This window comes from Panulirus ornatus, chromosome 30 (assembly GCF_036320965.1).
Source record: "Panulirus ornatus isolate Po-2019 chromosome 30, ASM3632096v1, whole genome shotgun sequence".
NCBI classification, from domain to species: Eukaryota; Metazoa; Arthropoda; class Malacostraca; order Decapoda; family Palinuridae; genus Panulirus; species Panulirus ornatus.
In genome coordinates this window covers 8835035-8851915 of record NC_092253.1, presented here as the reverse complement: position 1 = coordinate 8851915, position 16881 = coordinate 8835035, and the positions used below count along the sequence as shown (strand labels likewise).

The following is a 16881-nucleotide window of genomic DNA, read 5'->3' as shown; positions in this document are numbered from 1 at the left end:
TGACACATGTTGTGTGCATGTGACGTTGAGGTAAGGGGATGATGATGACCGACCCCATGAGTGGGCCACGAAAAGTAATGAAGGGTAACTATGGTAATGGTATTACGTTACTTTATATAAGGGCAGGGAGGGAGTGTGATCCAATACCTATTTCCGCAAGAGTTTCTCCCGTGTCTTGCCTCACATCCCTTGTCCTACGTAACATCCTGGTTACCAGGCTGAACCCTGCCTGTCCCTCTCCTGGTTACCAGGCTGAACCCTGCCCCTCTCCTGGTTACCAGGGAGAACCCTGCCCCACCTCCTGGTTACCAAGAGGCAACCAGGAGAACCCTGCCACACCTGCTTCTCCTGGTTACCAAGTGACACCAGGAAAACTGTGCCACACTTCCGTCTCCTGGTTACCAAGTGACACCAGGAAAACTGTGCCACACTTCTGTCTCCTGGTTACCAAGAGACACCAGGAGAACTGTGCCACACTTCCGTCTCCTGGTTACCAAGAGACACCAGGAGAACTGTGCCACACTTCCGTCTTCAAGTTACCAGGAAACACCAGGAGAACTGTGCCACACTTCCTCCTACTGGTTACCAGGAAACACCAGGAGAACTGTGCCACACTTCCTCCTCAAATTACCAGGAAACACCAGGACCTTGACCCAGTTGCAAGTGGTGCGGGTTAATGATGATAATAATGATGGTGGTGGTAGTGGTGGTGTATGGCAGCTGACGAAGCTCTGGGATCTGGTTAGGGAAGGGGGGTCGAGGAGGTGACGTCTTGTGCCTTAGCAGTGCCTCACTTTAGCTACCCCTCACGGTAAACTGTTGACCACAGGGTTGACTGATCACCCTCTTAATCTCCCTTGAAAAGCACACGTTGCCTTGATCGACCGACTTCGCAAGATTCAAGGAACGGGTGGAGAGAGAGAGAGAGAGAGAGAGAGAGAGAGAGAGAGAGAGAGAGAGAGAGAGGGGGGGGTTATAACGTCTTCGTTAAAAGGATCTTACGTAAACGTCGTCATACGGTTTTATTAGGAGGGTCTCTCTCTCTCTCTCTCTCTCTCTCTCTCTCTCTCTCTCTCTCTCTCTCTCTCTCTCTCTCTCTCTCTCCCCCAAAGACGGAAATACTCCGTTCTTCCTCGGGTGACCGAGGACCCGCTTATGTAGCAGCGGTTCTGGTGAGGGTAGACCGCGCCTGCCTCCTCCCGGCTCTCGTAAGGGAGGCGCTAGGAACCGTAGGAGACCTTACTCATCCTCTTCAGTAACCTGTACGCCAAGCATTTCAAGGGCGTAAAGTGTCCAGAACACCAGCCCGCCCTTCCCCCAGGGAGATTGCTGGGGGGCGCCTTAGGCTGATGACCCTGTTGCGGACGACAGAGGGAGGTGTTTGGTAGTGCTGCTGCCTCTGTCTGTTGCTCCTGTTGCAACAGAAGCTGGTGGAAATGGGCGCTTAGCATAAGCAGTATCTGAGGCGGTTAGCACAGGAGGTATGTTTACTTTTACCCCCTGTTGCGTGACGGCAAAGGGAGAGATAGAGATAGAGAGAGAGATAAGAGTTAGAGAGATGGAGATAGCTCGGGGACCCCCGCATGCGACCTTGTTTTTATGACTGCTCGTTTGGTCCCTGTTTCCCAGGGCTACTAGGGAGAGGCGTACGAATATCTGTCTGGGGGAACTTAGGAGGTGAGTCAGTTGCTATTTGCAGATGACACGGCTCTGGTGTCATGTTCTAAAGAAAAGCTCCCAAAGGATAGTGGCAGAGTTTGTGTGTGTGTGTGTGTATGTGTGTGACATGGAGAAAGTTGAGAATAGAAAGATAGTGAGATGCGGCATATGATGATGAGTTAGGAGGGTTTATAGTGAAGTGTAACATGAGGATGAGTGAGGAGGGTTTGGAGTGAAGTGCAGTATGAGGGAGAGTCAGGAGGGCTTGGAGTGATGTTTAAATAGGGAGGACCTGGGGGAAGTGGAGTGCTTCAGGGAGGAAGTGGAGTGCTTCAGGTGAGGAAGTGGAGTGCTTCAGGTGAGGAAGTGGAGTGTTTCAGGTGAGGAAGTGGAGTGCTTCAGGTGAGGAAGTGGAGTGTTTCAGGTGAGGAAGTGGAGTGCTTCAGGTGAGGAAGTGGAGTGTTTCAGGTGAGGAAGTGGAGTGTTTCAGGTGAGGAAGTGGAGTGCTTCAGGTACCTGGGAGTGGACATCGAAGTGGGTGGAATCGTAGGGAAAGGGAGCTTAGGCCCTGGCTGCATCGAGGTACGTGTGGAAGTCATTGTCTCCCATGACAAACACGGGTTTGCCGGATGGTATAGGAGTCCCGACGGTGTATTGATGTTGACCTTGAGCTCGAAATGCGAAAGGGGGGAATACGTTTGGACGATTTTGATATGAAATACCGTAAGAAGGCGCCTTGGCTTGGTCGTGTTTAGAATGACAGTGTAAGACTGAGGTGTGGTAATGAGCGCCGTCCGATCGAGGGACATGAGTCGGGTGTGTGGAAGGGGCTCTGACACATGGAGAGGATGAATGAAGAAAGACGATGAAGATATACGTGTCAGGGAGGAAAGACGGAGAGGGAAACCAGGAAGGAGATGGAAGGCTAGAGTAATAGCGGCTTTGGGGTATCGGGGCCTTAACATTCAGGAGGCTGAGTGGAGTATATGGGATAAAATGAATGCAATTGTTGTGATATACGGGAGGCGACGTGCTGTCGAATGGACTGAGCATATTCAGCAATTAAAGTAAGAACGCGGAGCAGTATTGAGGGCTTGATTGTGGATGGTGGGTTTAGGTTTTGGTATATATATATATATATATATATATATATATATATATATATATATATATATATATATATATATAGAGAGAGAGAGAGAGAGAGAGAGAGAGAGAGAGGAAATAAATTGGTCCTTTTGCCTGCCTTGTCTTCTCAACATCCAATTACGATGAAAAACGGCGACACGCACGTCACTTGAACACCAATTAAAAGCGACTGTGACTAATTATCCTATTCAGAAGAGAGAGGCACATCCTCTCGGATTTACTTTGTGTTTATTTTGCCTCCCATTTCTTCACAGTTTGCATTTTCCGTGAAATTTATGAATTTGAATCGTGTTGCATTTGACACCTACGGAATCCCCTCCATATCTTACCCGTTTTCTTTTCGTTTCAATTCGTTTTCAATGTGGTCGAGCCACCGTCCACTCTGCCGGGTTCCTGGTAACCGCTGCGGGGTATTTAGTTCTTTTAGGGTTTCTGCGGAAGGACTTTTAGGTATTCCTCTACGTGGCTTCGTGGGTTAGCTGAGAATACGATGCATCGAGTGGCCTATCTACATGGGATCTTATGGCTGTTTGGTTGGATTCTACACGATTCGTTATCTGGCTTGTGGTTTTTAGTTGGTTGTAGAATTTGTAGTAGGGTTTATAGTTTTGTGAGTGGTTGGAATTATAATAGCATTACTGTAAGGTCGCTTAGTTGGTTGTATATTGTTGGTTATACAGTTAGATTGGAGGTGGCTCTGTGTTCTGATGTATGGCTGGATTTGTCTAGTTTGTTGGGTTGGATTTATATTTTATGCGGAGTTACTGTAGTTTGTATGGTTTATGTAGACGGATTTATCTCTCTAGTTATCTAGATGGGGGATTTATCTTAAGCTGAAAATGTGGTTGGGTTTATCTAGGTTTTTTTTGAGTGGTTGGGTTTATCTGGATGGTTGTGAAGTTGGGTTTATCTGGATGGTTGTGTGGTTGTATTTATCTGGATGGTTGTGTGGTTGTATTTATCTGGATGGTTGTGTGGTTGGGTTTAACTGGATCGTCCTGTCATTTGGTTTATCTGGGTCGTTTTGTCGTTTGGTTTATCTTCGATATGTGGCCGGATTAAACCTTGTTGTTTACATGGGTTGGTTTACGTCGTTCAGTACGCGGGTGGGATTAATATAGTCTAGTTACATGAGGGATTTTCTAATCTTTCACGCTATTGTGGTGGGATTTCTTGTCATTAAATCCCAATAAGATTAAGGATTCGTTCTAATGACACAATAGGATTTATCTCACTTGGAAAGAGGGAAGATGTTATTAATGTCTACACATTCCTATGTACGATCTTGTAACATTATTTACTCTCAGTTTAATGGCTAATGATAAAGAAATACACTTGTAAACTCGTATCTATTCCCTGTTTGATGATAATCTCTGAATCATTCACTTTGTAAACCCCCTCCAGAATAGAAGTTTACACCCTGAGGTACGTAATTTAACTGCAGTAAACCTTCAAGCGAATTTAGAAATACGGAATACTTAATAATGTTGTAGAAATAAGAGGCATTGTCACTTGGTCTTTTAGATCCAGTGGCGATAGATCATTTTAAGGTTAATAAATCGCTTTCAGGTGGCGGGATGATGTTGGAGAGAGAGAGAGAGAGAGAGAGAGAGAGAGAGAGAGAGAGAGAGAGAGAGAGGCAGATCGTACTGAAGGGCGTTCGTGGGACTGGACTAGAAATATTTTACCGAGTCCCATTCTATGATGTCCAGTGACACAGCCACAATGAAAAAAAGAAAAAAAAAAATTTTTTTTCCCCCCCCCACCCTTCTTATCGTAGTTTCTATACTGGACTGTGTGTGTGTTGGTTGATATAGTGAAGCACCTGTAGTGCTGTGTGGAGGTCAGAGGCCAGTGAGAACATTTGTTTGGGCTGGGGAGAGAGAATGGGGGGAATGGGAGAACCATAGGAAGCCACAAAGCGCAGTTACCCCTCATGGCCGCCCTTACCCCCTCCCCCCCCATCTTTTTTCATAAGCCCACGCACAGAAAACGGTGAAGGTCGCAATTTTTCACCCACATACATGGAGAACAGTTGTTATTAAGGCCAAAGTTTATAAAAAAGAAAACACGCAATATATATATATATATATATATATATATATATATATATGGAGAATAGTATGAAAAAAATATATATATATGTATCCTAGGGATAGGGGAGAAAGAATACATCCCACGTATTCCCTGCATGGCGTAGATGGCGACTAAAAAGGGAGGGAGCGGGTGGCTGGAAATCCTCCCCTCCTGATTTACTTCTCCAAAAGAAGGAGCAGAGAAGGGGTCCCAATGAGGGATTTTGCCCTCTTAGGACGGGGGAATATTGGTTGCACTGTAATGACTCCAGGACGTCGAAGTCTTAACGCTGGGCCACATTGATAGCAATTACGATTTACTGAATAACAACATATAACCAGAAGCTTCAACTACATAGCACAAGTGGTCAGGTCTTATGGCATCCCATACATCATGCTGATTGACACCTCCAGGCCCTGTAAGTCAAGCAGGGTAAGAAGAATTTATATTTTCGCGGGGTGTCATGTTTCATGCAGTGATTACAGAGGGTCTGCTGGAGGAGGTGGCAATTCACGAATTACTCCGTTTATGGAGGTCTTTTGTGTGTGTGTGTGTGTGTGTGTGTGTGTGTGTGTGTGGGCGGTTAGTGTCCTTGGTGCATTAGTCCTTTGCTTCGGGACACGTCCAGCCGAGTGTAGATTTTTTTTTCCAGAATCTTTGCAGGTCAGAGGTGATGGTTACGTACGTCAGCTCGTATGATAGTGATGATGTCATCACTTCATGTATTGCGTCATCATCCCCCCCCCCCATGCATTGCGTCATCAGCGCTGGCACCATCCGTGTCAGGATGGTTGATTTATTGCTTCCTGTCACGCCAAAGACTAAGCTGACTCCCCGTGTGGTTTAAGCTTGCCCTGTCTCATGTCACATATGTGAACATGAACATGAGAAAGGCTAGTAAAAACATATGGGTTCAAGTACCCAGCTTATGGGGTGCAAGGAATCTCCTAGAACTCTTCTGTTTCTGCTGCCAATGAGAAGGACCCCAGGCAGTATTGGCTTATATGCTAATAGGCTTTTATTTTTCCCTTACAGCTAGTTCACCGATATGAACGGTCTTTCCACCCAATTTGCATATGCTAAACACCTCGTGTTAGTATCTTACTTCTCTTGAAGACCCAACTGTTTCGTGATGTTTCCGCCACTTCCTCTTCGTTGGAGAAGTTTGTGTTTATTACCAATTCGTCTGTTACCAACCTCACTGGTTTTGCATTTCCAAACTCTGTGGTTGTCTGACTTTAGGTTACTATCACCGAGCTACCAATATGTCTCTTTCTTCACTTTCTCTCCTCCTGACTCAACAAACACTATGACATTCTTCTTCTTCTTCTTCTTCTTCTTCTTCTTCTTCTTCTTCTTCTTCTTCTTCTTCTTCTCTCTCTCTCTCTCTCTCTCTCTCTCTCTCTCTCTCTCTCTCTCTCTCTCTCTCTCTCTCTCAAGTTCCTGCCACGACGTCGTGTGACACATTTTATCCTCAGGCCGATCTCTTCCCTCTACACACCCTTCACCATTCTCCACAGTGCAAGTGGCTGGTACCCTTCCTCACTGAGAGGAGAAGGGTAGATTTAACCCGTCATCCTTCACTCTTGACAACCTGGAGTCAGTGATCAATCCCCTATATCTTTTATCCTGACCTTTGACCAGACCAATGTCGCATCATCTGTCATTCCTCCCGCCGAAGCTTTACCCGACCTCACTCTCTCGTGGATTCTCGACCCACCGAACCTCCTCCTCCTCCTTGTCCTCCTCTTCGTGTCCCCTGGGTGTGTGTCCCTTGGTGTATGTGTGTGTATTTCCTGGTGCGCCTGGCTAAGCAACTCCACAACATGGGAATGAGGGGGTTGGGTCAGGTCTGCCGAGGTTAACGACCAAGGTCACACATTTAATCAGGTTAAGGCTCGAGAGGAGTTGGAATAACTGAATGTACTCAGATTAGCTGGTAATAAGGAATCTTCAGATACCTTAGTTTATCGTTTAGTCAAAGATGCACATTTTCTTTGGATGTTTATGGTCTTGTGATGGAGAAAGACAAGTATATCCGTGTCACACAAATGTGTTGACATGAAACTGTTTAAGTAGGTCTTCGTAATGCCTTGGTCCCTTGAGCACTACGGTAAGAACCATGGATATGATAGAATAGCCTTTCTCTAGATCCATAATGACCTAGGGGTCATCAAACTCGTATCGTTGCTTTTGAAAGGTCTTTCCCTATCACCATACTGAGAGCCATACCGTCATAATCGAAGGTTGTACCGGCGTGCTCATGTCTCGCGCCGTCTTTCTCGACGGGTTAAGAAATGTGAGAGTGTGTCATCATCGCGATGGCGCTAAGGATGGGAAGCCAGACATGTGAGCGACCTGGGCAGGTGGGACCTGGCGGTATTACAGTCCAGCTGCTGCGGCTGCAGTAACCTCGCCTCAGCCACTCCTGACGGTGGCCTTTGCTCCGGATCTCTGGCTCTTTCCTAGGCCTTAGCGATCGTGAGGGCGTCAGCCGGGCATTCAATGGCTCCTGCCAGCCCTTGTATTACCCTTAGTGACCGTGAGAGCATCGTCCAGGCACCCTTTGGTCTCTGGTAGCCCTTATGTCGCCCCTAGCTATTGTAAGGGCATCGACCAAGGAAGTGGTTATATGTGTTGACTTTCATAGGGATGTTAAGACCATTATGGGCTGTGAGAAGAGGATGCAATGTGAGGAATGACCCATTTCGTCTCCATCTCGGAAAGGTCAGCGTGAGGTGCAGATTTTACCAGTTTTGCTGGAGAGCAGGCCTCTTTAGCTGATAATGTGAGGTGTAGTTCTACCCGAGAGTTTCCTAAGAATAGAGTAATAAACGTCGCAATCAGTGACATTCTACACCCTCCTTCTCCTCCCTGGGTTGTCTACCGTACACTGTTAATTCTGTACGTTAGGGCGACTCTCGTTCAGCCCATTTGGAGCCATGGTGCAGGTTTTGATGCCCAAGATATACCGCATCCGACGCAGGATCAAGCGGCAGATGGAGCGACAACAGCGACTCCTGGAAGAGGCTGCGTCGCAGCTCGGAGACGGAGACTTCAAATGGGGTGCCCCAGGGGAACCCGCAGCCTCCCCTGGGGATACACCGCACCCCTCCTGGTACGTGGAGAGCGAGGAGGAGGGGGAATGCCCGGCTGAGGGACCCACCTGCTCAGCGATGGCAGAAGGAGCAGGAAGTGTCATGAGCCATGACGTGTCGGAGCAGGCCCGGTTCAGCCACACCGCCCACCACCAGCTGGACCAGCAGGCATGTTATAACCTTATCACTCCATCGTTGTTTGAGATTAAACCTCCCTACAACTCTAGAGGTGCGGGCCCTATGCTCTAGGGCCGCAGCCTGCCGGTGGTGAGGGACCTAAGCACTGGGCTTAGGGGGTTGGACTTGTTATCCCACCCAGGCCCCCACGAGAGCCAGGTTCCGTCTAATCACCCCATTGGCTCCCAAACCCTTGTAGTGTGTCCTAGGACACGTGATTGCTCGGTTGTCCGCCATCATACGGATTTTTGTTGGGGGTTTAGAGTGGTGGATGGCTTCTGCTGTTTGTACTTTATAACTCAAAAGCGTGGGGAAAGATGTGAGAAAGGTTCACTAGAAATAGACATGACAGATATTATTCCGTTACTTGAGTTGGCCAGTTATTGCTTTTAGGAAAATTCATAAGAATACACAATATATATATATATGAGGGTGTACAGGTCTGTAAACTTTGTGATTTGTTTACACCTGATGAGGCGGATTCCTTCTTGGAAAATGTAGTGTATTATTAGTTTCAGGACTCCAATGTTTATAACGATCCTATTGCACGAAGCCGATCGGGACCATCACAAGTCGTACAGTAATGTGATGAGTTTTTCATATATGTTGAGGACGCAGGACAGTTGAATGGCAAGTGCTCTGTGTCTTCTTTATGGTAGTTGCGCCATGGGCATGAAGGATCTTGAGGTATGAATAATGAAACGGTGCTTGTCGTAATGGTTGATTCCCAGAGCGTAGATGGAAGAGTGTGACTCGTATTTGTCTGGGGAGTATGGTTTCCGATGGGTGTATATGTGGTAGGATGGAGTTTTAAGTCTTGAATTGGGAGGTCGGTTGTTTAGGTCTTGGATTATTTTAGCGTGTCTATGTATAAATAGTGAAGGACAGTTGATTATTAAGTGCTTGGTGCCGTCTTCATGGTCAGTGTGTAGTTGTGGTTGGGTCTGAAGACATGTGGTTAAGAGTGGGATGCTTTGATTACGTTGGTTGTGGATCATTTTTTCACCGAGTTTGGATACTGAAAATAGAAGTGATAGAGGGCAGTAGGAGGATGGGTAGATGGGTGCTTTGGAGGTTTTTAAGACAGTATGTTGGCAAGTTTCTAGAAGTTAGGCATTTTATCTGGAGTTGTTGACAATATCTGTAATGCTTGAACTACAAATGAACCAGAGCGTTTTATGTGAGTTTGATATGTTGTCAGTGCTTGTAGCAGGAGAGTTGTTATGGTTTTGATTGTGTTGCTTGTATCAGTGGGAGTGAAGGGTAGGTGGGTAGTTGTTTGTGGATAGATTTTGTTAATGTTTTTTATTACACACACACACATATATGATCCTCTCCCTTGCCCTCTTAGTAATCATCAGTCCACTCCATCCCTTTCCAACGGCACCTAAGGTCCCCATCAGCACGTTTAAGTACAGTTCCCTTCAGAGTAAATATTAATTAGATTATTTATTGTACTTGATTGCTGTTTCCTTCGTCAGCGAGGTAGCGCCAGGAAACAGGTGAGGAATAGCCCATCCACTCATATACACACATATATATACATAAATGCCCATACACGCACATATAAATACATAGACATATATAAATATACACATGTACATATTCATACTTGCTTGCCTTCCACTCCTATCGCTACCCCGCCCCACAGGAAATAGCATCGCTAACCCCTGCTTCAGCGAGGTAGCACCAGGAAAACAGACAAAAAAGGCCCCGTTTGTTCACAATCAGTCTCTAGCTGTCATGTGTAATGTACCGAAACCATAACTCCCCATCCACATCCAGGCCCCATGGTTTACCCCAGACGCTTCACATACCCTGGTTCAATCCACTGACAGCACGTCGACCCTGGTATACCACATCGTTCCAATGCACTCTATTCCTTGCACGCCTCATACCCTTCTCTATGTTCAGGCCCTGATCTCTCAAAACCTTTTTCACTCCATCCTTCCACCACCAAATTGGTCTCCCGCTTCTCCTTGTTCCCTTCACCTCTGACACCTATATCCTCACTGTCAATCTTCCCTCACTCATTCTCTCCATATGTTCCAACCATTTCAACACACCCTCTTCTACTCTCTCAGCCACACTCTTTTTATTTCCACACCTCGCTTACCCTTTCATTACTTACTCAATCAGACAACCTCACAATACTTATTGTCATCAAATATTTCATTTCCAACACACCCACCCTCCTCTGTACAACTCTATCAATAGCCCATGCCTTGCAACCATATAACATTGTTGGAACTACTACTCCTTCAAGCATACCCATTTTTGTTCCAGGATAACATTCTCTATTTCCTCACATTTTCCATCACTTCCAGAACCTTTGCTCCCTCCCCCACCCTGTGACTCGCTTCTACTAAGTCCATTCCCAGATATCTAAAACACTTCACTTCCTCCAGTTTTTCTCCATTCAAACTTACATCCCAATTAAGTTGGTCGCTCAACCCTACTGAACCTAATAACCTTGCTCTTATTCACATTTACTCTTAATTTTATTTAGATATTGTCTAAATTAGGTGTTGACTGTGTTCCTTTATGTGGGTGATAAACTAAGTTTTCAGGCACAGTATACTGGCATTGCATTCCATCCTTAAGGGTGACATTGGGGAAAATTTGGTTCAACATACAACTGATTCATATTGTAATGTTTTACTGAGATATATCCCCCCACATAAGTTGGGGTCTCCTGGTAGTTGGTTTATCTCACATTGTGTGTTTTATTCCAAGGTTAAATTTATCTTTATGTTCATGATTTCCTATCCTCTTCCTCTCCCTTCCAGCAACAACTGTGTAGCTTCATTCCCCCAATTTGAGTAAATGCATCCAGTGGTTAGCAGAATGTTTTGTTGTGGATTAGTTACTCCTATTCTTCCTTGCAGCGTGGTCCACTGCCTGGGGTGCGACCTCCAATGGGTGGCCCTGGTGGCATTGTGCCTCCACCCCAAGGTAAGGGATCTGGGGCCATGGGCATCATCATGCCTCTTTACACCGTTGGGATTGTCGTCTTCTTCGTCTACACCATCATGAAGGTAACTCATTGCCAGGTTGGGAGATGGTATAGAATTAAAAGGCTAATTGTCTTTCCTTCTGTACTTGAAATACCATTGCACCTTGACTCTTGGTAATGGGGGAAAGAAAGTCAGCTTATAGCAATCCCCTACATGATGTTACTTTAGTTGGTTTATCTTATGTATTTTATTCTAAGTTCCAACATCACACTGTCATACCCAAGTGCCTTACCTTCTTTCTCTACAGGTTATAACTGATACACACAGTTTTGTGTTGGTGTCTCATCCTTACATGTATATACAGGTGTTATTCAAAAAAGGTCAAGATGATGACAAGACACCCAAACTGAAAGACTTTGGTCTAGACCCAGAATATCGGAAGTATGTGTTTGCTGAGGAGTACCTGGATAACACTGAAATGTCCTCAAAGGATCAGTTTCGGCGACAGCAGAGAGAAGACTCGCGCTCAAGAAAGAAGTATCAGCAAGAACAACAGCAGGCTGAAACAAAGATTGGTAAATAGATTCATAATGCCATGGATTAAGATCTTAAGTTAATGCTGTGTAAAAGTGTGTAACAGCAGCATGACTTCATGGGCATGTATATATTGATGAGGTTATGAAAAAATAATACCTTGTAAAGTATTGTGAGATAGGATTGCAATTTGGAGTATTCCTCATATTGTACTATAATGAATACAGAAACATGAAAGTGAACTGGGCTTTGACAGTGAGGACACATGTGGGGTTAGATATGAAATAAAGACATACAAGAATACCCAAACCTATGAAGACTAATATCAAATTCATATGGGCACCAGGTAATACCTTTTCATTTTTTCTTTTATTCTTTCTTTCTTTCAAAATATTCGCCATTTCCCACGTTAGCAAGGTAGCGTTAAGAACAGAGGACTGGGCCTCTGAGGGAATATCCTCACCTGGCACCTTTCTCTGTTCCTTCTTTTGGAAAATTAAAAAAAAAAAAGGGGGGGAGGATTTCCAGCCCCCCGCTCCCTCCCCTTTTAGTTGCCTTCTACGACACGCAGGGAATACGTGGGAAGTATTCTTTCTCTTTTATTACAAACACTTATTTCCTATTGTCATATGCTTTTGTCCATTTGATGTAACCATATAAAAAAGTATGCCTGTAAAGGATTTTTTTTACTGTTTTTTCAGGATGTTCATGAACCTATTTTTAGATTTTTTGTGACTGGCTAATCAACTTTTCCATAGTATGTCCAAGTTTGGGAATATCAGTGTGCTTAATTAATGTGCGACAACCATAATGTCTCTTAGCTATGAGGATATGTTAAAAGAATGAATATGTGAACTTTCAGGTGAGAAGTCAAAAAAGTTCCTTTAGATGCATCTATATTACTAGGATTGCACCCAGGGGATGAAAGCATTTGATAACATTGATACGTTTGTAATATGACATTTTTTCTTTTTCTTTTGAAGTATTAGGCCCCACATTTTTCTTCTTTTTTACTTTTGAAGCATTAGGCCCCACATTCTCCCTTCAACTCTATAGACCTTTCCACTTTTAAGTCATGTATCGTTGTGAGATAGATTAAGATACTCCAAATTGCAGCATTTCTCAAAATACTCTGCTAACAGTTACATTTTCATCAGTATGCAGAAGTAAAGAAAAGGCATGCTGCAATGACATGCTTTTACCTAATGCATAAACCAGGGGTTTTGAGGACAAATATTGATAGGGTGATCAATAGAATTAGACCAATTTATGAGGCCGAAGGAAAGTAATTAAGCCGTACTTATCTGCGCTTTTAGTTATCTTGACATTCAGATTCAAACTGTAAATTAAGAGTTGTAAGCATAGTGAGTTAACTAACTGATATTAATATGCTAATATAGGTTCTTGCACTGATGTGATTCCATCTTTGCTTAAGACCAAATTCAATAAAGTTTTTACGTGATTTTAACTGACTTAGAACTTAGAACTGAAATCATAGTGAAAAGTGCATGCTTCAACATAGTATATGTATACAGTAAAATTAGTCTTGCAATATGCTAATACAGTATATGTGATAGATATTTAGTTTTTCGTAGATGGACTGAGAGTATCTTGATTGATGTGAGCATATGTTGTGAGCATGACATTCTGAAGAAGTACTGCTGTAGGACCTTATATGGACAGTTATTTTGTATCACATAGGCAAAAGATGATTTGTCCTTTAGAAGTATAATTGATGTTTTATCTCCCCCTACATTTTGGTAATGTAGTTTTTATTCTGTAAAGTGTTGGTGGATAATATTTTTCTTGGTAGATATCCTACATTCTTAAGACAAGTAATCTTTATTTTGTAAACAGTTTTGAATATCAGTAAAGATTTTTTCACCTTGCTTAAGATGTATTGAAATAGTTTATTGATTACATAGCTTGCTTGAGATGTATTGAAATAGTTTATTGATTACACAGCATTCATATAGATTTTAGACCAGATTTTTTTTTCTACTATGCATGAAAGTTGTGGACATTAAGTAGACTTCACCAGGACATGCTGAACTACCATTAGAGATGAAAATGTATACATAATCTTTGAGTAAGTGTGTAGTGAAGGATGCTGTTGGCAGAGGTGTGTAAATGCTTCACCGTTACCATTTTGGTATATCTCTCGATTCACTAACATCATACTGTTAATTCTGCTGCTGAAGGAGGTAAAGGATGCAAAACTCAAAGGAAGATGGACACAAAGGGCAAAAAGCTGGGTAGGTTATTTTGTAAAGCTCTCTCGAGCTCATTGTATTTATGTCATCATAGCTTAGCCAGAGAGTCATAATGCAGTAGTGCTTTTGATATCGTTAAACCTGAAAACTTAAGTCAGTGTGTGGATGTGAAAAACAAAAATTTGAATAGCTTCATGCACATCAGTACAGACTTTTTGGTTCAATGTCCAAAAATAAGTAATAATGATATCTGATGACATATAGATACACGCTTACCATAGAAGCTATCCCTGAATGTCTTTTGTGGTAATGTAGTCTTCCCTCATAAATGTGCCCCAGTAACTATGAGTGTAGAAACAATTTGACCTCATACTTTATTCATGGCATTTATACCAGCATTTTTGTATATATGCTTCTCTTTTATATGGCCTCTCATTGTCAGTTTCGTGGCAGTACCTTGCTGATGTAGGGGGCAGTGAGTGAATGTGGGAAAGAGAAAGAATGTATGTGTATTCATTTTTTCCATTCATTCATACATTTGTGGTGTTGGAAATGGATGAAGATGAGCAAGTATGAATATATATATATATATATATATATATATATATATATATATATATATATATATATATATCTCGCAAACACGGGAGACAGCGACAAAGTATAATAAAAAAAAAGTATATATATATATATATATATATATATATATATATATATATATATATGTTTTGAGGAAAATGTGTGGTGTGAGGTGGTTTGATCGAGTAAGTAACGTAAGGGTAAGAGAGATGTGTGTAAATAAAAAGAGCGTGGTTGAGAGAGCAGAAGAGGGTGTTTTGAAATGGTTTGGGCACATGGAGAGAATGAGTGAGGAAAGATTGACCAAGAGGATATATGTGTCGGAGGTGGAGGGAACGAGGAGAAGAGGGAGACCAAATTGGAGGTGGAAAGATGGAGTGAAAAAGATTTTGTGTAATCGGGGCCTGAACATGCAGGAGGGTGAAAGGAGGGCAAGGAATAGAGTGAATTGGAGCGATGTGGTATACAGGGGTTGACGTGCTGTCAGTGGATTGAATCAAGGCATGTGAAGCGTCTGGGGTAAACCATGGAAAGCTGTGTAGGTATGTATATTTGCGTGTGTGGACGTGTGTATGTACATGTGTATGGGGGGGGGGGTTGGGCCATTTCTTTCGTCTGTTTCCTTGCGCTACCTCGCAAACGCGGGAGACAGCGACAAAGTATAAAAAAAAAAAAAAAAAAAAATATATATATATATATATATATATATATATATATATATATATATATATATATATATATATATATATATATATATATATATATTCCTCTCTGGAAAATGAGAGGCAAGGCAATACGAGTATAAACACAATTTCAATGTACTGTAATGTTAAAGGCTGCTTAGAAAGGGCAAAGGCAAAGCATCCTTTTCAATGGGCTCTGCTATATCAGATAGATGGTAAATGTTTTTTGAATCGTTTTCAGTTCAAAACTATTACACCTTAAGTGTATTTTACCTTAACTGTGCCGGGATAAATATAATCTTAGAAAGAAATAGTAGTTTTTCTGAAACATGACATATTTCAATGTAGAATACGATAAGATTAATGAATACAAAAGACTTTATGTAACCATCTGATGTTCAAGAGATCTTACTCGTTTTTCAATAGTTTTTGGTTAAAATAGTGTCGTATTTCAATGATATTCTTTTCGTTATGTGCTTGATATAATACATTCATGGAATATTTTTGCTGAAATTACACACATATTACAGTGGAAAGTGGGGTGGAATCATGAAAACAGTCGACTTTTGCTTTTTTCGTTGTTTAAAGAATTTTACCATAATTGCTTTTCAAATGATTTTCAATTAAAAAAATGGGTTTATTACAATAATATTCTATCCTAATTGACTTGAATAAATACTTGAATGGAAGTATATAATATTTTTGCTTAAACTACCCGTGCTTCAGCGTAAAGTGCTGTAATGACAAATGGTGAACAATTTGCCTTCAGCGCTTGGTGTTTCAGGCTTAGCAATCCTCAGTTTACATGAGCATATGTGTATATTGAGAGGTATGGGCTGTAGACAGGGTTGTATGGAGGAGGGTGGATGTGTTGGAAATGATATGTTTAAGGACAGTGTTAGGTGTGAGGTGGTTTGATCAAATAAGTAATGAAAAGGTAAGAGAGGTGTGGTAAATATATGGACATATGAAAAGAATGAGTGAAGAAAGATTGACAAAGAGGATATATTTGTCAGAGGTGGAGGGAACAAGGAGAAGCTGGAGACCAAATTGTAGGTGGAAGGATGGAGTAAAAAAGATTTTGAGCAATTGGGACCTGAACATACAGAAGGGTGACAAGCATGCAAGGAATAGAATGAACTGGAATGATGTGGTATACTGAGGTCGATGCGAAGCATCTGGGGTAAACCATGGAAAGGTCTGTGGGGCCTGGATGTGGATTAGGTAGATGTGGTTTCAGTGCATTACACATGACAGCTAGAGACTGAGTGTGAACAAATGTGGCCTTTTTTGTCTTTTCTGGGTGCTGCCTCATTGAAGCGGAGGGTAGCAATACTTTTTCCTGTGGGGCGGGGTAGCGACATGAATGGATTGAAGGCAAGCAGGTATGAATATGTACATGTGTATATATGTATATGTCTTTGTGTGTGTATGTATATGTATGTATATGTGCGTATGAGTGGTTTTTTTTTTTTTTTTTTTTTTTTTTTTTTTTTTTTTTTCTTTCCAAAAGAAGGAACAGAGAAGGGGGCCAGGTGAGGATGTTCCCTCAAAGGCCCGGTCCTCTGTTCTTGGCGCTACCTCGCTAATGCAGGAAGTGGCGAATAGTATGAAAAAAAAAAAAAAAATGTATATATCTATATATATATATATATATATATATTTGCATGTGTGGACGTGTATGTATATACACGTGTATGTGGGTGGGTTGGGCCATTCTTTCGTCTGTTTCCTTGCGCTACCTCGCTAATGCGGG

At 42.6% G+C, this 16881-nt stretch overlaps 1 protein-coding gene across 21 annotated transcripts in view; it reads left to right on the top strand.

The window, feature by feature from the left end:
• Nucleotides 1-16881, top strand: part of LOC139758387 (uncharacterized) — a 126537-nt gene that overhangs the window by 47608 nt on the left and 62048 nt on the right. For 13 of the 21 annotated variants that reach the window (XR_011714815.1, XR_011714814.1, XM_071679720.1 and 10 more), the window contains 3 exons: nucleotides 11048-11197; nucleotides 11481-11691; nucleotides 13852-13905. Coding sequence is in view for 19 of the 21 variants with exons in the window: in XM_071679720.1 (XP_071535821.1) it covers nucleotides 11048-11197; nucleotides 11481-11691; nucleotides 13852-13905 (415 nt within the window). In the remaining 2 variants the exon portion in view is untranslated. Of the gene's footprint in view, nucleotides 1-7303; nucleotides 8151-11047; nucleotides 11198-11480; nucleotides 11692-13851; nucleotides 13906-16881 lie in introns of those variants that run through there. The other 8 variants (XM_071679731.1, XM_071679730.1, XM_071679729.1 and 5 more) reach the window with 2 other exon arrangements.